Genomic DNA, 24,808 nt, shown 5'->3' on the forward strand with positions numbered 1-24,808 from the left:
TAAATCAAGGAAGCATTTTTTGACTTATTAGTAAAATCACTCAAATCAAGCTCATGTTCAGGGGGTTTTGCCAGCTCTCTAATTTCTGAAAAATAATGTTAAAATTGAACAACTGAATTTTTTCTGTGAAGATTAAAATTCAGGTAATATATACTAAAAGCAGTATATGAAAGCATAATGTCATCCTGCCTTGCCACCAGGAAAGGATCTTTGCACGCGTAGCTTGAATGATTGTTTTTTGGTGAAACTGTTTCTCAAAAAAGGAGAAGAAAGAACATACCAACTGCAAGAGTGCGTGCACACGTTACAATGTGAAAATGTAGCTCTTGTTCAAATCGCTTACATGACTTAACTTTACAAAAGATGAGACAGCCTATTGAATTTTTCCAAGTGGTTATCCCCTTTTTCAAAGGGATGAAAGGCAGCGTATGGATTTTTCATATCATAGGTATTGATGAAGCAAGGTTGTCCGTCACAAATTCCAACAGAAGCCTATATAGAAAGAAAAACCTCCATCTTACAATTAAATATGCCCTTAAAAAAAACTTAAAACACAATAATGCAAAGAAACCAATTTTGCTTTGGAGCTTAATTAGGTCTCCTGCCTGTAGTAGGCCATCACTTTATGTTGACCTGTGCAATACTTTATGGAAGAGTCACCTCCAGAGAGGCCGAAAGACATTTCCATCAACTGTATCGATGCTGACACTGGAATGGTAATACATCTAACAGGGAGGAGGAGGGGAGATTTGATTTTTTTGTGTGTGTGAATAAGCTCACATTAATGTTTTACAAAATTCATATATTTTCCGAGTTATGACAAAAAAATAAAATTCCCTGTTCTCTTTTTGCTAATTCAATATTTGAGGCAACATCAAGGATTACAGTGCTTATAACATGTTTTATTCAATTCACATAGAAAAGCATGCAGTATTAATGTAAAATGGTACAGTATTAATGTAAAATGGTCAGTGCACATTAGGTAAACAAGTCATTAGCATACAAACCCATTTTTATGGTCTATACCAGCATAGTGAGCACATTTAGAATAACAATGATTTTGGGGAACTAATTAAAAATTGTGCTTAACTTAAAAAAATACAAGACATGTCTGCAGTGTTAAAGAAGAGATGTTTTCTAACTGAAGTGCTGTAACCCTGAAAAGAAAGAGGCCATTACTTTACATCCACTTAAAACAAGGATTTCAGTACAGTACAGTGCTATGAAACAGTCCAAGTAGCAACATTTCCCCTGGGAGGATAGTTTTATGGCAAAAGTGACATTGTTTTATAGCAATTCCATGAAATCACAGGATATATAGCCAGTAGCTGCCTTACATGCACAAAATGTAATCTTTAGGAATGGGAAATGTAACCTTTAAAACAATTTCTTACATAAATGACTGATCTGACAAGAACACTTAAAACTGTCCTCTTCAAGGGAGCCATTAGTTGTGCTCACCACTGCAAGATCATGTAACCTGAAGAAAACCCACCACCAAAGCCCCCAAGTAAACAAAATGTCCAGCCAAAGAAGAAGAATCTGGAATGGTTCTTCCCTAGGAAAGAGCTTGGAATGGGTAAGGGGATATTCAGTTTTCACATAGACGAAAAAGACAGGATCAGATTGCATGGAAGTCATTAAAAATTAAGTTCACCTGTGGATATTAAACATTTGCAGGTTGATGCCTTTGAGTCACACTCGATTTCCAAGCAGAGTCAGTTTTTTGTGGTTTTTGATGGACTAGCACTAGAAAGGCTGGTTTGAATTTTCCTCTTGGTTGACTGACTGACATTTTTGGTTTTCCTTTCAGTGATAAAGGAAGACACCCAAGGAGGATTAAGCTGATTGTGCAGGTCAGATGACATTTTTAAAAAGCAGGAACCAAACTTTTGATCTTCAGCCAACCTCTGTGAGTTACTGAATAGTGAATTCTGTGAAAAGTCTCTTTGAAATAAACAGTTTGGAGGTTTGATATCACCAGCCACTATGTTTTGGCCTGTGAACGATGAGAAGTGGTCATTCATATCTAGCTCAGATGGGGAGAGGATGGAAAACATAGCAGGTTTCCAGCTAGTTCTGTCAACTGCTAATTCGCTTGTCTCTGGACACTTCAGACTCTGTTCCTCATTCATTTCTTCCAGTTTCTTCTCTGTTTCATTTAGAAGCTTAGAGCATTCTGTTGACTTTGAAGAACTGTCAAGATCAGAGGACTTGGTATTATAGCACGGACTCTTGCTATTGTCTGATTCAGACATCATGGAGTCCAATTCGGAAATTTTATCGAGGTAGGCAGCATCCATGGATGCCTCACTGGAGGTTCTCGTGCGATTCATTTCAGAGAAACAGAGAGCATGCAGCCTTCTGGGCAAGCAAGAACTTGTTTTATCACTGGATTTTGCTGATGTCTCATCTGACTGACCAGCTACTGAATTTTGCCCTGATTCATCAAAATCTAAGTTCTCAGCAAAATTTGTTGGGCAGGTGCCCCAAAAACCTGATTTCCCCGTAGTAAAACAGTTTAGCTTCTTTTCGCTGTTACAGCTGCTTGTGCTGTGCTCTGCAGAATCTTTGCTGCAATCATCTGAAGCGTCACAAAACTCTTCATACTTCAGTTTTCTCAGGAATGTTGGTGGTTTCCTTGCATTTTCTTTTCCCTCGGGAGTGTTCAAGTGAAGGCGACTGAGAGACAGGAAAGGAGTGCACGGTGGTGGAAGATCATAAAGTTCTTCTGGCTTATATGGGGTACATTCCTCAATTTTATTCCACCGCTCTTCTAAGCAGGCATCCATGTTTGTGGAATTTTCATCCAGCAGAACCCCCTGACATCCTGGAAATAGTTCTTTCTTTGGGGCACACTGGGTATTTGAGCCATTTGAACCATCCTGACTAGAAGAGCTCAAAGAGGTCCCACCACTTGTCAGCTGTTCAAGACTGTCAGTACTTTGACTGGTAGTCAAAGCTTTTTTCTCCTCAGCTTGGGTTTTCAAACATGTATCTTCACTGCTCTCAGCTCCTTTAGCATCTGTGGAAAGCACTCTCTCACTAACAGCACTCACTGTCTGGGTTCCTTCCCCTGCATTTTTCAGCTGTAAAAGCTGACACTCCATTTCTTCTATGTATTTATCACTTCTTTCCAGTGCCTTTTTCAGTCGGTTCATTTCACGTTCGCTTTGTTCTACTTTGGACTGAAGTGCAGCTACTGCAAACCTACCAAACCTGTAGAAGTAAAAAAAGAAAGAAAATATTAAGCTGGATAAAGACAGCCTCGTGGTACTTTTAGATCTCATATCCAGAAAGAACAAAGCTACTAAACGTTGTATTAATTTGAAAACAAAAGTCAGAGCTCTTCACTGCTAGTTATAAAAAAGAATAAATCATCATATTTAATGTAGAGGTGGAGGTGAATACCTGAAAAGCCAAAATTAAACTATTAGTGGTAGTGAGGCAATAACAAGAAGATTACCCTTTCGGGGATGGTTCTATCAATTCAACTCAAATATGCATGAAGAATTATCCCCTAAAACAATGGCAAAGATTTATGATAACATTTGAACAGTGGTCCACATCTTGAAATATTTACATTCAATCATTTGCCTAGAGTACAGCAGTGTTTTACAATACATTTTTTACACAATGTCACCTTGTCAAATATAAAATGCCAGTATGAAATTCAAAAATTGCAATTGTCCTTTGAAGTGGTTTAAATACTTATATTTCCATATATATAGACCATTTCTATTATGTTCCCATTAGAAATACAGGTTTTCCTAAGCCATTGAATAGATGGTACTTCCACTAACTTCAGAACCACTTTGTTTTTTTGAGTTTTACAACTGTAACAATCAAATTTCTTCCTTGACTCCAGCACAAAAAACCTGCCACTTGTGGTTTGTGAAAGTTGAGTATTCATGGGGCTTCCTGCTTGTGCACATTTTCCCCCCATCCTCCACCAGCTTTCAAGACTGACCTTCCCCAGAGGGCAGGTGAAGGTTTTAGCTATATGCTCTGACAAATTCTAACCTGTCACTGACAGGTGAGCACCAGGGAATTCCCTGCTCCATCCAAGGCTTTCAATGTACAGAAAGAAAAAACCAATAAAAGTTCTGGTATTAGTAGGAGGACCTGCAGCCACTCCACAACTCTGACACGTAAGGCTTGATATCACAAAGAAATGAGAATTCTGTAGTGGGCTTACACTAACCTCTGTTTTCCATCTTGTAGTTTCATGTTAAAGCACGAGTTTATATTCACTCTTCCTGCACAAACACTGCCTGGAATTTCCATCCTGTTTCCTTCTTTTTGTCTGTTGCTCCTTTAGCATCTTGCAGAGCCACAGGGAATTCCCATTCCATTTTTTTCCATTCTATCCCCTCAACCCTTCACAAAATGCTTCCACTGCAACCCTTAGACCAGTGTGGCCTGATAGTGGTACATCTGTGACTCGTGACCAAGCATCCACAAGTCTATGCAGGCATTTCCAGCAAAGAACTGAACTGTATTTTGTTTCTTCAATCCTGAGCCCAAAACAACAGGAAACTGCTCCATGTTGAGAACTGCAATACAGTTAAGTGGGCAGCCAGGGAAAGGAATGAGGGGTAGAATCAAAAGCCCCCAACAAATTTGGCAGACCAAATCTACTGAGATGTATCACACTGTTCATCTGTGTCTGTGAACTGAAGGACTTTGAGTCTGAGTGGTGGGAAAGACTCAACAGCCTCAGTCAGTCCTTTTGCAGACCCCTACCAGACCACTTTTGAACTCAGATCAACCTAAACTCCACTTTTTTGGGATGTGCCACTCACTGCTTTGTAGACACTAAATGGCAAGGTAGTAGTTTAATATTTAGGATAGTAGTGTCCACTTAGTATGATTTTTTTTTCTCTAAAGGAAGCTGTCTGGATTAGAACTCGTGGAAGCAAGGCCCCTCCACCTCTGCATTACCTCTACCCAATTACCTTTGTCTTCATAAAAATGAAGAGAGCATTTTTCATTTGCTTACTCAATGAGTACCAAGTTTTCTCAACTGATTATAGCAGTTTCTCCATTTCTGATTACAATGCAAGAACAAAATGAGAGAAAAGGTGTACAAGACTTCCTTCTTCCCTCTCCCCTGTGAAGTTAAAAAAAGCATAACAATAGACAGCTGAGGAATGTCTCATTAGTATTTTCAGGTGGAGTGGGTTACAATGAAATAAGCATTCTCACATACAACACATTTTGGCTCATTCTCTTCTTTAGCAAAAAGGAACATCCATTTCAGTTTAAAATACTGAAGGAGCCACTACAGCACAGCAGGGCCCAAGCAAGACTCTTCCTGCTTCCAAAGACCATTCAAAATTATTAATTTTGCTTTCCTCTAACAGACCTGTTCACAAAGCCTTACAGAGGCAAACCTTACACTCTTTAATAAAGGATATAAAAACAATGCAAAAGTACAATTTAACTTAATAGCCATGCAAGGGATGGAGAAAAATGCTTATGTAAAACAAGCAAGATATTCTTGGGTCTGCTGTAACAGACACTTTGACATAAAAATTAAACATGTTTACATTTATATGCATACCTGGCAATTCCTTTTTAATGGAAGAATGGTGTAATATGTTTATTTAATGCAAATAGCACTAGTGACAGCCTGAAATTTGCTTATGAGGAAGAAGCACTGTATTCTCAAGTGCAATTTTTATAACAAGTGTCCTCAGGTTAAAAAAAAAAAAATACAGTATGTTGTTCAAAGCCAAACAGCATCACTAATATGTTAATTGTTGCAGAGGGATGTGGTTGGGAATTTTGGTTTTCAGAAATGGAGCATCTGACATGCGGCCTACAGTTACCTCTGCAGTGAAGTACCAGAACAGCAGTTGCTTTCTCTTCCTGGTTTGAGACTTGCATGCACTAATTTCCCAAATTTTCAACATCATGGATTTTTAAGACCTACATACTACAACCCACACATTTAACATAGAATGGTTTGAGTTGGAAAGCACCTTAAAAATCATCTAATTCCCACCCCCCTGCATAGGCAGGGACACCTTCCATTACACCAGGCTGCTCGAAGTCCCATCCAACCTGGACTTAAACACTTCCAGGGATGATGCATCCACAGCATCTCTGGGCAACCTGTTCCAGTGTCTCACCACACTCAGAGCTAAGAATTTCTTCCTCTTATCTATTTAAACCAATTACTCCAGACCACAGCATGACATAGGTGCTTTAGTGACTGATCCGGCAGGTCAGCAGGCTGCTTGGGAGACACACAGATTTAGGTTTGAGAAGCCAGAGCCAATCTCCTAAGAGATCTCTTTTCCCTTCAGATGTGCACTGAGCTGTCTCATAGCCAAAAATTTATGTTATGAGGATAATAACAGAATGCAATACAGTTACACAAAAATTCAAGTGTGGCCTGACACTCTAGATATATTATTTTTCCCATAATATTTGAACCATTTCACACTTGGTAACAATTAGATACATTCTTCTGTAGAAGTTAAAGTATTCAGTATACCTGTATTAAAGAGAACTTTTCATATCCTCATGCAGATTGTCCCACAGCTGTTATGTTCAAGTACTCCTAACATTGTTCCTTTTGTAACACAGACTACCTCTGATGCCACAGGAAAAAAATATAAACAGCCTCCTTCAGTGGTCAGTAAAAACTTAGCATAGTCTTGAATTGGTTTTGCTTTGTTCATATCCATTAAAAACTGCTGGAAAATGTCATGAATGTCAATAACATCGACATTACACCCACAAGACAACAAATTTCTCCAGCTGTTCCTTCTTCTCATCTATCAGTTTTACAAATTCAGCTTTAGGGTTTTATTTTCACACATCAGTGACTGCTGACTGTAGCAGGTCTGTCTGGTTGAGCCCTTAACTCATATCAACTCAATTTAAAACTACCTGATCTTATACAAACATTTCTCTCTGTGGATAGCAAGCAGCTGCAACAGTTTTCCTGTGTAACCATCTATGGAAGAGTGGGGCTCCAAGGATGCTTTGGAATGTGGCTCTCCACCTCTTATCACCTGATGGTCCAGACTGGGGACTGCCTTGTGGTTCAGATATATGAGCACAATCCACTCCCCAAAGGAAACAAAGAGAACAGGGAAATGACAACATACAGTCAGAACTTGTCACAGTTCAAGACCAGGGAAATGTCAGAGTGCACAACCAAACCCAATCCCATACTTTAGATACACATTTCCACTTAGGTTCTCCAGTTAGATAAGAAGAAAGGGGTAGGAAATCCAAGAACAAAACAGCTGAAAGCCCTGTGAGTTTCTACAGCCTTTCTATGATATCATGTACCAGATGCAGCTGAATGAGAAGTTTTGTAACCACCCTCTACATCAACTATGAAAGGTGATATCCAGCAACATCTTGACAATATCCCAGGTTATATACAATTGCCTTAAAAATGTGTCACATTTGCATAAGCATAATTAAGAAAAATAAACAGTCAGTTACTGTCAGATGGGGGCCTTTTCCCAGCAAGAAAAAACACCAAGTCAAGAGATACCTCAAGCACGTTGCTCTGTTTAAGATCTAGAGTCAGAATGGCTTCAAATGGAATTTAGTTTCACTGAAGAAAAAGTCCTGGATATAGTCTGCTACTGCTTGCCATCCTGCAGACCAGCTGCCTGACAGAAAAAAGTGTACAACAGCTCCTTGAAAGAAGTAGAACACCTTGCTAGACCTCGCTTTCTAAGCTTCTAAAAGAACAGATTATTTTTATAATAAACAAAAATACTGGGCAGTAAATCCCCTTCATCACACAGTTGACAGTACAAATCAAACTGAAGTCCCATGGCCTTCCTCATGAAATATGTTTCTCATGAGCATCAGAGAAGTCCATTTCAGCCACATCACATGAGCCAAGCTAAGATTTACTGTATATTGGATGACTGTAGAGCAACACTGTGTGAAGAGAAGAACAGCCAAGGTACATTCTTTGATCAGAGCTTCTCCTTTCACTTTGGGAATTGGGTGAATTCAGACAAATGTGCAAAGCCTCACCAAGAATTTTAACATTTTACAGTGAAGCAATACCTGTGGTCTTCCATACAGGAAAGACAGATTATATCCAAGGTTGGTGAATAGCAGAAACCAGATAGGATTACTTCAGAATTGTTAAAAAAAAAGAAAAAAGAAATGCAGACTGAATTAAGTATTCTGTCAAGAGAAGAAACAGCTGAGTTAGAAAAAATATTAATGTTGTATACAATGACCTAAAAGAGTCAACAGCCTTAGATTTCAGTGTGCAGGTACCTGAAGTCACAAATCCAGCCAGGATGAACAGTAAAACTGAAGGAAAGGGAGAAAGAAACTCCAAAACAACAATAAAACAACTCACAAAACCAGAGAAAAGAGATAACACAACAATTTTCTGTATGTTACAGATAGTTTTTCAGACTGGGATTTTAACTGGCAGAAGAAATTAAATATTTAGGGAAAAGACTCCTAGGAAGCCTAGAAGTCTGGTTGAAGCTAATTTGAATCTAACCATTCATAAAATACACTATACCCTGGAGTAGATGGACTTGCTAGTTATTTTCCTTCAGGTAAAAAGCAAATGTCCCTTTGCCAAAAATGCTTTTAGATCCATTGTGCCTTGCCAACAGACCCACTAGTTTTCTATTTTAAATAGTGCTGGAAGTAATAGGGCTTCATCATCCCACAGAACTTAGGCTTTAGAAGTTTTCCTGTTCTGCATCATAAAAATGTGAGTTGCTGAAAATTCCTCAGGAGAAAGAGCAAACAAAGAGCAAGCAACAACCATCAAACACTCAGACTGATTTGCCTGAGAATTGGGATACCAACAAAGGTCTTTGTTAAGATTCAGAGTAAGAAACTTACCTCTGACTTTCTTTTCAGATGTATGTCCCAACTATATGATGGTATCCCAACTATATTCTGGGAAAAGTCTACTCTCAAAAACATTTCAGGGAAAAAAAAAAAAAAAAAAAAAAAAAGACTAAACAAAACCCAACATCTAATCAATCAGTATCATCAATTAAAAAACTGTGTAAAAATACCTGACATGGCTGCAATGTCAATTTTATTGACATTCATGACATTTTCCAGCAGTTTTTAATGGATATGAACAAAGCAAAACCAATTCAAGACTATGGTAAGTTTTTTATTGACCACTGAAGGAGGCTGTTTATATTTTTTTCCTGTGACATCAGAGGTAGTCTGTGTTACAAAAGGAACAATCACCTGGTATCAGTCTTTCTTTTGTTATGCAGCAAAAGGTTGTGATGTTTAGCTCTGATGTCATTATGCACAAAGTGAATTATACTTGGGATAAGGCGACTGAGTACTGAAAAATTGTTTCAAAAATAATTTCTTAGAAGTTTCACTTACATACCTAGCAAGTTGTTTAAGCATGAATCCATACATGACAACCTGAAGCTAAGAAATACATGGCTAAACAATGGTGATGACACTAAGTTACGAAGAGTCAATCAATCTGGTAGACACTTTAAATTGTACTAGAGAGCCTTTCAGAAACTTATTCCAAAAATTGCCTTCTGAACAATTCTGAACAACATACACTGAATCACTGTACCAGCAACTCAGTGTATTTGCACAGAAAAGTTTCATTATAGTGCCATTGTTGGTCTATGATGCTTATACCTTCAATTCTGATTTACACAAAAATCACAGAATTACCCTCGCTGGAAAAGACCTTCAACATCACCAAGTTCAACCATAACCTAACACTGAAAAGACCTTAACTAAGCCATATCCCTAAGCACTATGTCTATGTGACTCTTAAAATACCTTCAGGGATGGTGACTCCACCACTGCCCTGGGCAGCCTGTTGCAATGTCTGATAACTTCTTCAGTGAAGAAATTCTTCCTAACATCCAAACTAAACCTCCCCTGGTGCAACTTTAGGCACCAATGCCTGCTCCAATGCCTGATAACCCTTTCAGTGAAGAAATTCTTCCTAACATCCAATCTAAACCTCCCTTGGTGCAACTTTAGGCATTACCTGTCCTGTCACTTGTAACTTTATTGAACAGACCAATCCCTAGTTTTTAACATCCCCTTTAAGGCAGTTGTAGAGAGCAGTAAGGTTTCCCCTCAGCCTCCTTTCCTCTAGGCTAAATAACCCCAGCTCCCTCAGACTCTCCTCATAAGATCTGTGCTCCAAATCCTTCATCAGCTTTGTTGCCCTCCTTTGGACACACTAGCTCAATGACCTTTCTGTAGTGAGGGGCCCAAAACTGAACACAGTAGTGGAGCTGTGTCCTCACCAGTGCAGAGTACTGGGGCAAGATCACCTCCCTGGTCCTGCTGGCTACTTGAGTGGCCAGGATGCCATTAGCTGTCTTGGCTACCTGGGCACACTGCTGGCTCATGTTCAGCCAGCTGTCAATCAACACCCCCAGCTCCCTCTCTGCTGGGCAGCTCTCCAGCCTCTCCTCACCAAGCCTGTAGCACTGGTGGGGGGTTTTTGTGGCCAAAGTGCAGTCCCAGGCATTTGGCCTTATTGAAATTCACACAATTGGCCTTGACCCCTCAGATCCTTGGCTGTCAAGATCCCTCTGTAGAGACTCCCCACCCTCAGGCAGATCAACACTTCCACCCAGCTTAGTGACATCTGCAAATTTACTAAGCTTTTGCAACCCTTGCACAGTGTGTGAAGCCTACCTGAAATACCAGTTAGATACTATCAAAGTTTGCCATCAGAACTGGAAGAACATCAAAAAATGTCTTCATGTTAGGTCTAATTTAGATATCAACCAGACTAATGACTACACAGGTGAAAGTTAGTTTGTAAAATTTGCTATCAATAGCAAGATGGCAGATACTTCCTACCCCTTGAAGGACAATTGGAAATTCAAAATAACTGTTTAAAAGTTTGACATGTGCATCAAAACATGAAGACAGCCAATAAATGGGCCAAGTCTCACACTTTGGAAGGGGATATTAGCAGCACAAATACAAAATAAGGTAGGAATGTAAATTCCTAAGTAATTATTTAGTAGAATTTGTACTGGCTCTCCATGGTAGAAGTGCCAGGTAAAAGGAGGCAACAAAAAGGGTATTGGAAGTTAACAACACAAGATGTTGTAGTAAGACGTAAGACAGGAGTTCTGCTCTACTTAGTGCTACTGAGGCTTTATTTGGAATCTAGGACCCAGTTCTAAGCATTATTGCTTTAGAAAACCACAGACACTGGGGAGCCCTGAGTACAGGAAAATCAAGTAAATCAGAAACTTACTTTTTCTCTTAAGTTACACTTACCTAGAACAAACTGAATTTAGAAGACATGACTAGGAATGAATGGGTATAGGCAGGGTGAATCAAAATTGCTAAATTTAAGGTGTGGAAGGATTTATTCCAGGACAAATTTTGATTTGCATGTACTTAAACTCTTGTGGTACACCACTGGATTCAAAGTAAAACCAATAATGAAGATATGAAAAAGCAGGGTACAGACATGCAACTGTCTACACTTCTGAAGTGTTTAATGGACAGGCCAATCTACCTAGCATCTGGGCTGCAAAGCAGACCTTGAGACTGCCTCATTTCTAATAACATTTGGTTTTACCTGTGCTTCTAAAGAACTTGACTGTCTATTGTTTTAGGCCACACTGGCAAAAAGATGGAAAAATAATCAGCTTGCAACAAAGACTCATTCTTCACACAACATCCCCCCTTCCCCACCCCCACTATATAATTTTTCTGACCAACAGAATGGTAAAACATGCACAAGCTAGAAGAAACAGAAATTTTCTCCACTGAGTTTAGGTGATACCAGTAAAGTAAAATCAAGTTGGATGATGTGATCTCTTCTAGATCTTTTCTAGGATTTATTTAGTTACATCTACTTCCTCTTCAAGTTTCCCATCCTTGACAACTTGTCTTATGGGAAAAGATATTTCATACCATTAAAGCCCCCTCCATTGCCAAGACCTTAAACAGGGATCTATCTTCCTCATTAGGGGACTTGAGGGCAGAATGTACTTTTATGCATTTAACAGCACAGCACAAGGGTCATGCATCTTCTTTCCTGTGGTTTTGAACAATAGGCAATCTGGCAAGCTAACTCTCTAAAAGGATGAATTTCAACTTCCAGCAAGTGAGTTGTGAAATAGAACAAAGTTCAGAAAGCCCTCTTCACACATTACACTGGTAGCCCTTAACCCCTTCCTCAAAAACATCATGTAAACCTCTGGCCAATGCTGCTCTCAGCTTTCTAAGTTTTAAACCAATTAGAGAAAAAAAGGTAGAAAACCAAAGGAACAGAACTTTAAAAATACGAACATGTTGCCTCACAAAGTACTTCCGAGAAGAGGTACCTTAGCATGAACCTGTAGACAGTGTGGCAAAATTTCTGCTTTCTGAGGTCACTGTCATTGATGTTTTAACTGTTTAAGACAGAGTATTAAACACAGGTGTCAGTGCTGGGAATGATGTTCTCATGGTGTAGAAGCTCAACTCTACACATCCTGTGCAGACCCAAAGCTATTATTAGGGACTTTGCTTGAATAGGAAGCCTAATTCCACAGAACAAACTGAAGGCAGCAAAAGAAAGAACAAAACAAAGCAACCAGAATCCCTGCTCTCAGTAACAGACCTTCTGCTTTGACAATATACCAGATTTCAAAATTTCTCAATTAGGAAGGTAAGTCAACTATAGTAGTCAACTAATAAATCCAAACCTTCAATACTGGCCAGATAATGCAAGGAAAAGCATTTGTAGTCATGTTACATTCTTTCACTGTAGACTACTTGCTATTTTGTAAGTTGCATTTGTCACACAAGTCTATGAGGATGAAAATTCCAAAGTCTACTAGAGATACATATGCAACACCATGTACGCCATCACAGTTTTAGGTTAAAGTCCTACAACAGTTAAACAGTCTATAAATAAAACATGGGAGCTTTTAAAATATTCACATACTTTTGGGGTGATCTACTATCAACTTCAGCTTTTAGTCGCAAATTCTCTCTTAAAAGGCTACTGTTTTCTATGCTCAGTTTCTTATTTGCCTAAGGAAAAGAAAAGAAAAAAAAGTCAGTGCACAGTAAAACAGAAACGATTTCTAATATTTATAGCTATTTCTCCTTTTTAAAGGGACAGAGCTAGAAATGTGAAGGCAGGGAACAGCCTTCAGACAGGGACACCACTTAAAAATCACGACGGGAAATGGCTTGCAAAACTGAATAGCGAACAGACATTTTTTATTTATATTCCCAAAATACATTGCAAGTGTCCTATCTAGGGAAATAAACACAGCTATGTTAGTTAGTACAGAAAGTCATTAAGGAGATGTACTAATGGCAATTCCATGTTTTTTTTTTCCACATGACTAAATACGTTAAGTACATTAACATTACAATGTGCAGGTATCAGCAAAACTAATGTTGAACAGCTTCCTCTATTCCAAATTGGAGTGAGATGACTTTGGGTTTTTTTGGTTGTTTCTCTTAAAGCACAGTTATCCTATGGATGTAAATCCATTACGACAAGCTATTTGCAGTCTTTCTTCACTTTCTTCCAAGACATCCTGATTAAGACTCCTGATTCACAATCCTTCTTACTCCTTGAATTGAGGTCAATTCCTTCTTCTCAGTTCAGCAGACAACCTTGTTAACAAGATACTTCATTTAAAGAGAAGTTTTCCTGCTGCCGTGTTTCAGAACAATGAATGCCACCACCCTAACAAGCAGAAAACACTCTTTGCACTTTATTGACTGCTCAATCTCTGTGTGCTGGAAACAGCACTGCCAGTCCAGGACTTTAATTCGTAGCCTCGGTTGGTTGCCACTTCCACTACAGAGTAAAAGTATGATCTAGAGTTAGATCTGAAGAAGGACCCATGCAACTGGGCTCGGGGGTGAAATGTACTTTTTCAGAAGCATCTAACAGTAAGAAAAGCAGAAAACTCTAAATGTTTATACAGCTATCCCCAGAAACCTCCCCAAGTGAGGCAAAGACAGCTGGGGATAGGGGGAAAAAAACCAAACCAACACCACCCCCACCCACCCTCCTTTCTCCCAAACAATATTCATAGGGGCAGAAAGAGTAATTAAGAGACTTTTAGTAAAGTAGGAATAGGAAGGGTAATGCCAGGGCTTAGGTGCCAAAGAATCATCTATCTGGCATTTCAAAAATAAAAGCAAAAAAACCACAAACTACCTGAAAGCAATGAGCAACAATCCAGGAAACCTAATTTCCAAAGGAGCATCAAACTATTTGACAACACAGCCAAGACCTTTGCTGCTTTTCAGGGACACAGCTCCCCCAGTCACATAACCATACAGGAAACTGCACAACTTGCATAGAGCTGGTAGGTAGGGCATCCCCAGGGCAAGGCAGGAGTGAACCTCTTCAGTGTCCTTCTTCCAGAGTGCTCTACCCTCCAAGACATTATTCTGCAAGGGATCCCCACTTGCAGCACAATGTCTAGATTAATGAGTTCATGTAACTGCACTATTAATGAGTATGCCTGGTCTAGTATTTCTGCTGCTGGGTTTGTATCACCACTTCCAGACTCATTATGACTTCACTCAAAGTAACTGGCTACTTGGGACATTAAATGATAAAGGTGCCTGCTCTTTCCTCATTTGGCCTGGTTTTAAAAATAAAGTGTTGGTAACCACATCTTCTCTGGGATCCTGTCTCACTGGGAAGTGATGGGTAGCTGAAGCTCATGGGTCAGGTACTTTAGGTGGTAATATTGGTTGGGGGAAAACCTTGCTCCAGACTGAGTGTAGGTGGGAAAGAGGTCAGATTGGGGTCAGACAGCATGCTCAGAAATAGAATAAGGTCTAAAAGAAGAGCCAACTGACTTTAGGTACTTCTGCAACTGGGCAGCTGTTGAACAGAGAAGAGATAGGAAGATAGTGTTTGACTTGATAATTCTAAAGGTCTTTTCCAACCTAGAAGATTTTATTATCACAGTTTAAAACTTGGCTCCTAAAACCCATCTAAGTAGCATTCATTCTATTCATACCCAACCCTTAACCAAATTCAGAGACTCCATAAACTTAAAACGCTTTTCTTGCTAGGGCTGAAATTATACTGGAAAAAACCCAAACATATCCCTCTCTGCTACATTCTTTTTTTTCAGTTACTTAGGGAGTGTTAGAAACTTCAGTCACCACAAAAAAATTCACTTTATGGGAAAAAAATGCAAGAAGATTAGGCAGACAAACTTTTTGCTGCAAATTATTTTTTGCCAAGGACAAGTGACTTTGAAGCTCCTGGGATCCACTTAAGAGGGCAGATGTGTCTCAGCCTGTAAAGCTGAAGACTGAGACTAGCTAAGCTATTGAAAAAGCTAATTTTGGAAACTCAATTTATTCCTTTTAGTGATTATCACACAGTCCTGTCAGATTGGGCTTAGACTACAGAAAGGCAAATCTGCAAGTGCCCCATTAACAACAAAATGGCAGAATACAGCGTAGGTTTCTTTCTCTGTACCACAGGAAAAGTGTAAACACATGAATGCTTACAAAGGATAAAAATGTCCTAAACATGTAACACTTCAGTTTTGGAGGAGGCAACCCAGGGTTGGTAATAGAAGAAATAAGGCAGCATTTTGAGAAAATGCAAATCCAGTATTTTCATCTTGCCTTTCAAATTAATCTTGAAATTTTACTCTTCTTCAATGTTTGAGGTGATCCTTCTTGTGCCCTCAGGTAGATTTTGCAAGATATTTTTATTTAGATATATTTTCAGATGACCATCTCCTGCATCCCTCCCTTCTGTGGTATCAGATTTTCTTTTATATTACGTTCAAGATGTACAAAAAACCCGCAGGTTTCCAGTAAAGGATCTTCTGGTCATAAAATGCTGAGGCTTGTCTATTTTCAGTCAAAGGGTCAAGTTACTTTGCCTCAGCAAATTGCACCAAAAATATTGGCCAGCATGGAGGGCAATAGTGCAAACTCTGCCTCAGCCAACTGAACTGTGTTTGGCCACTGAACGTTGTAAAATAGATATATTATATAGATCATTGCAAGCCTGAAAAATCCGGTCATCAATACTGGTGACAAGTGCTACTATAATCCAATTACCCAGTCAAAGTGACAGAGGAGTTGCAGAAGAGTCACATGTAAGACCTACTAGAACAAGCAATAACATCTGACACTTGCAAAGGCTATATGGAAATACTATGATACACCAACAGTCACTGGAATTCAATTTTTTCCTCTTTCTTCTGGATCTATGAAGTACCCAGAGGTCATGCTAGCTCCTGTTCCCATTCAACTAGCACAAAACAGTTACACTACAAGATAGATGAAGAAATGTATTTATTACCTCCTTTAGCTTTTCCACATTATCCATCACTTTTTCATACATATCATTGGCAGCTTTCAGCTTTTTGCTCCATTCCTCCAGGGTTCCTGGGCCACTGATACTTGCTTCATTTGCTGATTGGTTACTATTCTCATTTTGGGAAGACAAAGATGATGTCGTAGGATCCAGAAGAGATTTCAGCTGTGTCTGTAAACTGAGGTTTTTACCTCTCAGATCTTCCACTTCTTTTTGTAGGGATTCTATTTCATCCTAAAGGTGTCAGAAATTCACAGGAATTAAAATAATGCATGAGATTAATTAAACAATACTTGCAAGTTCCCACAGCACTTTAGAAACACAGGTTCTGGCAAGCCCAGATTCATGTCTTCACTTACACATGTATCTAACTATGCTCATGTATTGTGCTCTAGGCAGGATTTTAATCAACCTGCATGCTCAGGCATAGTGAAGGTTTTAGTGAAGGGAATCCCTTGACTACATAAAGGACCCTGAACAAACTGGCAGGCAGACCAAAAGTTTCAAAGCCTTCAGTGTCAAGAATCTATTATTAGGGCAGACTATGGGAGGATTTCCTGTATCAAAAGTGTTCTTAAGATTGTCCTCTGCTGACTCATTTGCTGCTATTTGAGAATGTTTCACTCATATTCTGAAATATCACATGCTCAGATACTGAAAGTCACTGAACACTTCCTGGAAGAGGCTGCTGCAGGTATGCCAAAGTAGTAAGATCTCAGGAAAGACTTTCAAAAAACCAAAGAACAAAGCTCTTAGCTTTATCAGTCTGAAGCCATCGAGAAGCAAAAAACTTCCACAGCCTGTTGTTAAAAGGACAAATGAAGTAATTTATTCTGAAAACATGTCTTCTACACTGTTCACCAACTCCAATACTTGACTTGCTCAAGGTCAGATCACTAAAACAGGCCATATATGCTATTACCATAAATCAAAGGCATCTTTGCACTAATAATCAAGCTTTTTTTTCCCCTAGCATGAGAACAACAATTTTAAATTTTTTTTTTCAAGAGCTTTACGTTCTCCAATGCCTATCAGTGTGATTACGGAGTTGATCCAACAGAAAGACAGGAAACCTCCTTTTCCTGACTCTTCCTTCCACAGAGGATGAAAGAAGTTGACCTACAGGCAAGCTTGTCATAAAAGACAGCCCTTACTTCCCCAGTGTTAAGGATATATACAGTGCTTGTTTTCTGTCTCTCATTCTCCTACCTGAGACAAGTTTCCTTGCAAAGTATGTGATGTCTTCACATTGCTGCTACTAAGGAAACAACAGCTGAGACAACAAATTAAGTGCATTCCTTATTAACACCTTTTCATCTTGCTCCTATGACAATATTTTTCCAGCAGGAGAGTGGAGATAAGCTTCCAAGCATTCACTGACTTTCAGAAAATAAAAAAGTAACAATGAAAAAATTAACCTATGCCCATGGGTTACAGCAGACAATGTTCTTTAAGAAGGTATCTAGTCTCACTGAGCAACAAAGAATTACTGCAGAAAACGTTTGCATTTGAACCAAAGAAAAAACCAAAAAGCCTCCCAATACCCAATGCACATGAAGAAAACCCTCCCATATCACCTGGGGATGGAATTCCCACAAATTGGCTGTACTTGGCTACTTGTAGCATAGAAAGAATATCACCACGACCCCAGTGGTACTACTTCAAGCACCAGGTTCTCTCATAACCTTAGCCAGAAGGTGGCTTTTAATGCAGCTGAGTTTTATGTATATCCAATATAAACTTTTAACTTTGTTTAAAAAGAACATACTCAAAGCAAAAGGACCAGCTGTATGCAGTAATTTAACAGTTGCAGTTCATCTGGAAAGTCACAACACTCTCCATGTCCTTACCTCATATTCTTTGTGGAGCAATTCAAGCCTTGTTTTACGTAGGTGTTTTCTGACTGTCGGACTAAATATAGGATCACTTTCACTCGTTCCTCCTAAAGCAGCACAGCATGAAAGAAACACTAATATTGTTTCCTTTTCATTTAATTCAATACTACTAAACTCACCTTATAGAACTTATCTTATTATCAGCTACAAATACAGCAAATATTGGACCAATCTGCTACCATGGGAGATTTAAAGTCCTTTCATTTTCAGAACAAGTTAAATAGAAGTATCTGTTAGTGATGTTTAGCAGTAAAAAGCCTGCCTCACAGCAGGAAGACAACTTTTAAATTTTTCAACTTTGTATTTTCTGTGACCGAATCCTGCCTTTTTAAGAGTATGCTATTAAAAAAGCCCTAAGAGGGGCAGGGAATCAAACATACACTTAATTAGCACAAGAAAGCTTAAGTTTTTAAAGCGATATTGTTCAGATAGATTTTTTTCTTAGGTCAACAAGTTGCAATGCATAGATAGATTACTTCAAGTGAGATGCATTTTTTTCAGTTAAAGGCCAAGATTCTGACCAAGATTTAAAAAAAAAAACAATCCTTAAAGCTATGGGGTACTTGCTGCCTTTGGATAACCTAGCCATTAATATACACATAATCTTTGGAGTTTCTAGTATTTTTGTTTTTAGCTATTATGTGTGCTTCCAGAAAGACTTAAAAAGTCAGATCTTCCTTAGATGCTGGAAAAAAAAAAAAATCACAGAGAAAAAAAAAATCTGTGTATCTTTGGACTCAAAAGAGTCCCCTCCAGCAGTAAATACCAGAAAGATATTTCAAAGCCTGAAGTTGTCCTTACCTATAATTTCTTTGCATGGATTTTCAGGCGTAATGGGAATTCTGCAAGCTGGGCACTGATTATTGTTCTTCAGCCACACTTCAATACAAACAGAACAGAAGACATGGTTGTTGACACAGATGACTGGGTGACGGACCTTTTAGTATTAAGGGGGGAAAAAAAGAAAACAAACAGAAAGACACTATGAATACTTCAATGCTCTCTCAGATAACAGAATATGAAAATACACTACTCCAGCTCTCAGTGCAACTCTGGTCTTGCAGGAAAGACACGCTGTTGTTTCAAGAGTGACATTCTGACTGATAACATCAAATTATTTCCCTACTATTGAAGGCAACAAAGCTATAAACTGTTTTGCACAACTATGGTCCTTGAATTGAAGAGGCCATTAATACACAAGTGTTGCAGGCACCTTTCCCTCACCCCACAACCTCCGCAAACTACAGCCAACTACCCCAGTGAAACCCCTAGGTAAAAAGCGACCAAAATACATGCATTAACCGATTTTTAAAAGTGAGGGAATGTAGGATTGCTCCTGGCAACAATCAGCACTTTGCCTTGGAAGAGGTGTCACTGAAACAGATCGTGTTACAGATTAACTCTAGCCTGCACATAATCAGCTTCATGGAATTCAGCTTTAAAAAGAAGAAGGGCCAAAACCAAACAGCAGAAACATGAACCAGCAATCACTAATTCAAGCCTGCTGCTAGATATGCATTGCTACTAAATAAGTCATTATCCAAGAGCAGGGCAGCTAACTGAAGGATTAAATATTCCAAACAGACACAGATCCTTTCAAGAGGCTGCCCCTCCCCTTCCAAAGCAGCAGGGTAAACAAACTTTTAGAATATATTAATGAAAATGCATTATTCTCTCTTGTTATTCCACTATAAACCCTGTTTGAAAGTAAGCATGCTTAGAGGGATGATACAAAAGAAGACAGCTTTTCCCTGTATCTATGCCTTATTGCATATTCTGTTACAGCTTACTGTAATCCACATTTTCAAATCTCTTAAGACTTAACATTAATATCTGCGTTAGGGGTCTTAGAAATAACTATTTGTTTTTCCTCCACTCTGTCTTTGCCCAAGAAACATTTTTTCAGTCACAGAAGCATCAGAATCTATTACTTTAGATTCTACTGTGTTGCCATTAAACCCGAAGTTCTGGTGAATCCTTTCAACTTTAAAAGAGGTCCTCATCACTCCCATGATACTCCCATTTCATTCCATTAGTAAAGTAGTCAAACTAAAAATAAAAATAAATAACATTGGCAGCAAGAAGCAAGCAACTGGAAAGGATAGCAAATAAACACTTGGGAAAACAGATTAGATGTGTGCTGCAGTAATCATACTCGTACAATGTGTGTTGCACAAGCTACAACCAAAGCATTTTACTACTGAACTACAATGGATCTGAACTAAGGCTTGTATCTGTCAGCTTCTTCTCCAATTCATTTATATATATATATATATTTATATATATATGTATAAATACACACACACAAAAATCTCCAATGTGACATTGCTAGGAGCTAAATGATTTATCTGTACAGAAACCGAAACTCAAGCTACTGAAGATGTGAATAGAGACAGACCAAGCAATTTCTCCAAGTGTCTGCACACTTTCACCTCTAGTTCAGGAGGCTTTTCTGTGATTAACGCAAGCATTAGCACACCAATGCTTTGGAAAAAGTAAAATACTATTATTTCAATTATTAAAAAGGAATGTTTACTATTTTTCTTTTTTAGAAAAAGAGCTTTCTCCAGCATTCCTACCAGCAACTGAAAGGAAAAAAAAAACAACAACTTTTACTCTAGGTGTACTTCTTTCTTACTCAGAAGCAGACTGAGAATAGGTATATTAATGGTGATGACAGAATACAGAGCAGGATAATACAGAATAGTCCAAACAGGGGAAGACATTTCAGGACTGTGGGTCTGCCCCCCAGGGGAGCAAGAGACCCTTGGTCACCCCAAACCTGACACAAGAGCACACTTCTTGCAAGTGAATGATTACTCCATATCTCTAGCAAAATAGTCAGTCACATTCATTACTCTCAGGGGCACAGAGCTTCTGATTTACATGCTTGTACAAGTTTCATTTCAGGGCTGAGGTTTGTACTTCTGTTGGCTCAGGATCCACACAAAGCAATCCATGCAACAGCAGCAGAAGCTGCTATTGAAATCCCACACAAAGGCCGGGGGTGCCACTGCCCTTCCCTGAGCCACCGACTGTGATAAGCCCGGGAGGGGGTGGGGGATCACGACACGCTCGTTACTAAAAAACAATTTTACTTGAATTACAGCACAGTTTCAGTTCCTTCATCAACCATAATGTCTAGAAAGACTACATCTTATCTGAGAAAGTTTGATCAGCTCAGTGATTCTGAGCAATTTCCTAATTTTCCCATACAGACATAATGTGATTCCTAAGAAGATCAAAATCAAACCCTGTACACATCTCTGTCACTTTGAAGGCATTTTTGGACCTTCATGGTGCATTAATAGAGGAGCAGGTGCATGGAAAAGCAGGCACACTGCTATCACTGAATGAATCCCCAGACATCCTAGTGGGCTTCAAAACACACAGAATTGTGTGCTTGAGCCCAAATAAACTATCAACACCAAAATCAACAGGAGAGACCTGCAGTTATTCTAGGGCAAGTAAACCTAAAGGCCCAATAGAGATGGCTTCTTATCCACTTGCTAATTATGAAATACAGGTATGTCAGAAGATAGCCCGGACTGCATTAAAAGAATATTCACATAACAAACATTAAATTTATCCAAGCAATTAACTCCTGTTATAAATGGTTATTTGTATATCTTGCCAATGTACTTTACGACTCTGTTCACACTAATAAAATTGCCTGATGTTCTCCCTCATCCCAAGATTTCTGCTTTATTAAAAACAATGAGTGGCCAACATTATTGAATGAGATTCTCTTCAATATCTCTTCTTATCCCCTTACATTATGCACAGTGAATAGTTTCTATTTGCCAGTCAGTCCTTTGCACATTTTGCTAAGACAGCAAGAGGTACATTCTGATTATATTGTGGGACTTTACTCAATCTGAAACCTATGCTACAAACCACAGAACTGTATCAGGGTATGTCAAACTTCCATGACACTCTCTGCTACTACCTGTAAGATAGGACACAATCTGCAAGATTCCCCCCTCAATTTAAACTAAGTAACTTTTTCTTCCTCTATTCTTACTCTCACAGAGAGCTTTTTCTGATTAAGTTTTTTAATTAACTTCCAAGCTAGAGACAAAGATATGTATTAAAGAAAGCATAGGCAGGTGTCAACTTTGGTAAAATTTAAACAGCTTTGCGTATATAAAAAGGAAAGCATTCAAATACCTCTATTGCAGGTATCACCAGTAGATTCACTTATATAATGTTAACATATTACCTCTGTGCAAGGTATCAAGTAAGGAGAGTGTTGAAATCTCTTCCAGTACAAACTCAAAAAACATAAATTCCTGACCGACTCCAGAAAAGCAGAAGTATGAAACAGTGACTTCAAATAACCCAGTAGCTTTATAGCAAAATACAAATCAATAACTGATGTATCTATCAAGTGTTTAAATTGGAAAGTCACTATGATCAGTTTCAAATAGCAAATCTGTTGTCACTGTCCTCTTTTTCAAGAGTATTCATTCTGCATTAGCAGAGTCACAGTACATCTGTGTTCTCCTCCATTTTCATCAACCAGATAAACAGAAAAAGAGAGGTAACAGGAGCACAGCCTGCAAGTCTTGCTCAGCTTCCACAGAAAAGCCACAAAATGACTAAACTGATGATGCTGAAAGCATCAAGAGTTGAGAAAAGGAAGATAGATACCTGACTCCCTTCAGTACCAGCACTACACCTACTTTACACAACAAACACACCAATCCTTTTGCTATCACTCCAGCAGAAAAGGTTTTTGAGTATAGGCCAGGTGAGGTGGAAAGAAACCAAACATGCCAGAGCACAAACCTAACAGGCTACTTTTTCCCCTTGTATTTACTGTTGTGCTTAAAGAGGTTTGTTTTGTTTTGGATAGCAAGGAAACATGAAGAAAAATAGTAGTGGGGAATGAGGAAATAATTTCAGGAGCAATTAGTGACAGCTATGAAATTAAACCTGGGGCTTTCGAAGAACAGACTAGCAAGAGCCCTCTGCTTCCCGAGGGAGAAGAGAAAGGGTCAGAGAGATGAACTGGAAACTTCTCCAGACTATTGCAGTTTTGCTCAATACTTTTTAAAACCCACTTGGTTGTACATCCCCTCTTTGCTTTTTGTTTGTCCTCTACGACGCAGCACCGCGCTCAAACACAAACTCGCCTAGTATTTTAGAACTCATTCTCCTACTGACACCGGAAGGAAAAAAAAAAACAACCAACAAACCAACCCTCAGGTACCTCCAAAAAGCCGCGTTTCGGCTCGGGGGTGACCTGGTGGATTGGGGCCCTCAGCCCCTGCCAAAAGCCCCTCCCGCCGCGGTGGAGGAAGGGGCTGGGGGAGGGTAAAGGGGACCCCCATCCCAACATTGGCAGCAAACCTCATCCGCAGGCAGGAATCCCCCTGGGGCCATGACACCCTCCTCCTCCCCTCGGAGAGACCCCTAATCCCTCTGGGGAGATACAGCCCTTGGAGAAGGGCCGCCGCACCCGAGCGCGGAGCCATAGCCTCTTAAAAGAGACAAACCCGATGGGATCACGACTGCAGGCCGTGGAGGGCCCCCCCCCTCCCACCCCCAAGCAGCTACCGGCTGGAGCGGCCCGGCCCGGCCTTCCCTACCCCCGCCCCATCCCCCCCACCGGGCCGCCCCCAGGCTGGGGATGAGAGGAGAGGTGAGCGGCGGCGCCGTTACCTTCCCCAGGCAGATGTGGCAGGTGATGGGCAGTGTGAGGGACAAGGTAACGCTCGGCCCATTCTGCGACATCGCGAAGACCCGAACCGGCCCGGCCCAGTCAGCACGGAAGTCCCACAGGCGGGCGGTAATAGCGGCGGCAGCCCCCCGCCAGCCCCTGCTACGGCAAGCCAGCGAGGCCAAGCCGCCTCCCGGCGAGGGGAGAGCGGCGCGCGTTTTTGCGGCGCTCCCCTGGAGGGCGGGCGGGAGCTGCAGCCCCCTCATGGCTGTGTCTGCCCGGTCGCCGGCAGCTCCTACCCCACCACACCGCAAAAGGCCCGGCCTTGGGGCAGAAAGGGCCTTGCTGGGGCCAGGCCGGGGCTTAGAGGCGGGCGGTCCCGGGGAGGTGGCCTGGGGGTCCCGCCGAGTTGTTGGCTTAGGCGCGGCCTGGGTGAGGGGAGAGTGGGGCTGCGTGGGGAGTGCCCGGTAAAGGGCCCGTGCGAGGGGATGTGGTGGCAAGGAGTCTCCTTTCCCCTCGCTCAGGTTGCATTGTGCTCAGTGAAATAAAGCGGCTATTTTCATCCTTTTAATTGCCCCGAGTTTTCCTCTGCGCTTTTCCCCGTGTTGTCCCCTTGGCTTCCACGCTGCCCTCCCAACCCGCAGGTGGCTTGGCTGAAACTCTTCTCGTCTTGTCCCAAAGTGTTGCCCTGGTGGCATTTTCTGCTTTCCAAGAAGGAAATGAGAACTGCAAATGAGAACTTAATGAACCTCCCTAACCCCGAGCCCTGTGAGGTTGGTGACACTTGCCCAACTGAGCCCCCGAGCCTGGAGCTGGTGGCACTTCCCTATCAATGCCCTGATGGTAGATCCTGACCCAATCCTCGGAAACCAAGGTGCCGAATCCACAGATGCAAACCTGTGTCTGCTGCTCAGCTTGTGCCAGTGACTGCCCAAATTGTGA

The 24,808-nt window shown here is 40.3% G+C and overlaps 1 protein-coding gene across 2 annotated transcripts; it reads right to left on the bottom strand.

The window, feature by feature from the left end:
- Nucleotides 1–881: 881 nt before the first annotated feature.
- OBI1 (ORC ubiquitin ligase 1) lies at nucleotides 882–24,162 on the bottom strand. Of its 2 annotated transcripts, XM_071741535.1 has the most exons (7): nucleotides 23,869–23,976; nucleotides 19,003–19,080; nucleotides 18,157–18,248; nucleotides 17,516–17,686; nucleotides 16,292–16,540; nucleotides 12,926–13,014; nucleotides 882–3,219 (listed from the first exon to the last, which is right to left on the bottom strand). In XM_071741535.1, exons 4-7 carry the CDS (start codon nucleotides 17,600–17,602, stop codon nucleotides 1,719–1,721), a joined length of 1,926 nt encoding a protein of 641 aa, XP_071597636.1. In that variant the 5' UTR covers nucleotides 17,603–17,686; nucleotides 18,157–18,248; nucleotides 19,003–19,080; nucleotides 23,869–23,976; the 3' UTR covers nucleotides 882–1,718. The 2 variants fall into 2 exon arrangements, with proteins under 2 accessions (XP_071597636.1, XP_071597626.1); XM_071741525.1 differs by lacking the exon at nucleotides 17,516–17,686 and having other exon boundaries at nucleotides 19,003–19,138; nucleotides 23,869–24,162.
- Between the last annotated feature and the right edge of the window lie 646 nt (nucleotides 24,163–24,808).

Source organism: Heliangelus exortis, chromosome 1, assembly GCF_036169615.1.
Source record: "Heliangelus exortis chromosome 1, bHelExo1.hap1, whole genome shotgun sequence".
Classification (NCBI taxonomy): Eukaryota; Metazoa; Chordata; class Aves; order Apodiformes; family Trochilidae; genus Heliangelus; species Heliangelus exortis.

Coding starts and splice junctions, on each gene's coding strand:
- OBI1 (XM_071741525.1), bottom strand. CDS start 24,132: ATGAGGGGGCTGCAGCTCCCGCCCGCCCTCCAGGGGAGCGCCGCAAAA. Junction 18,249..19,002: donor TCCATGCAAAGAAATTATAG/GTAAGGACAACT, acceptor GTGCTGCTTTAG/GAGGAACGAGTGAAAGTGAT. Junction 16,541..18,156: donor TGCTCCACAAAGAATATGAG/GTAAGGACATGG, acceptor TGACACCTTTAG/GATGAAATAGAATCCCTACA.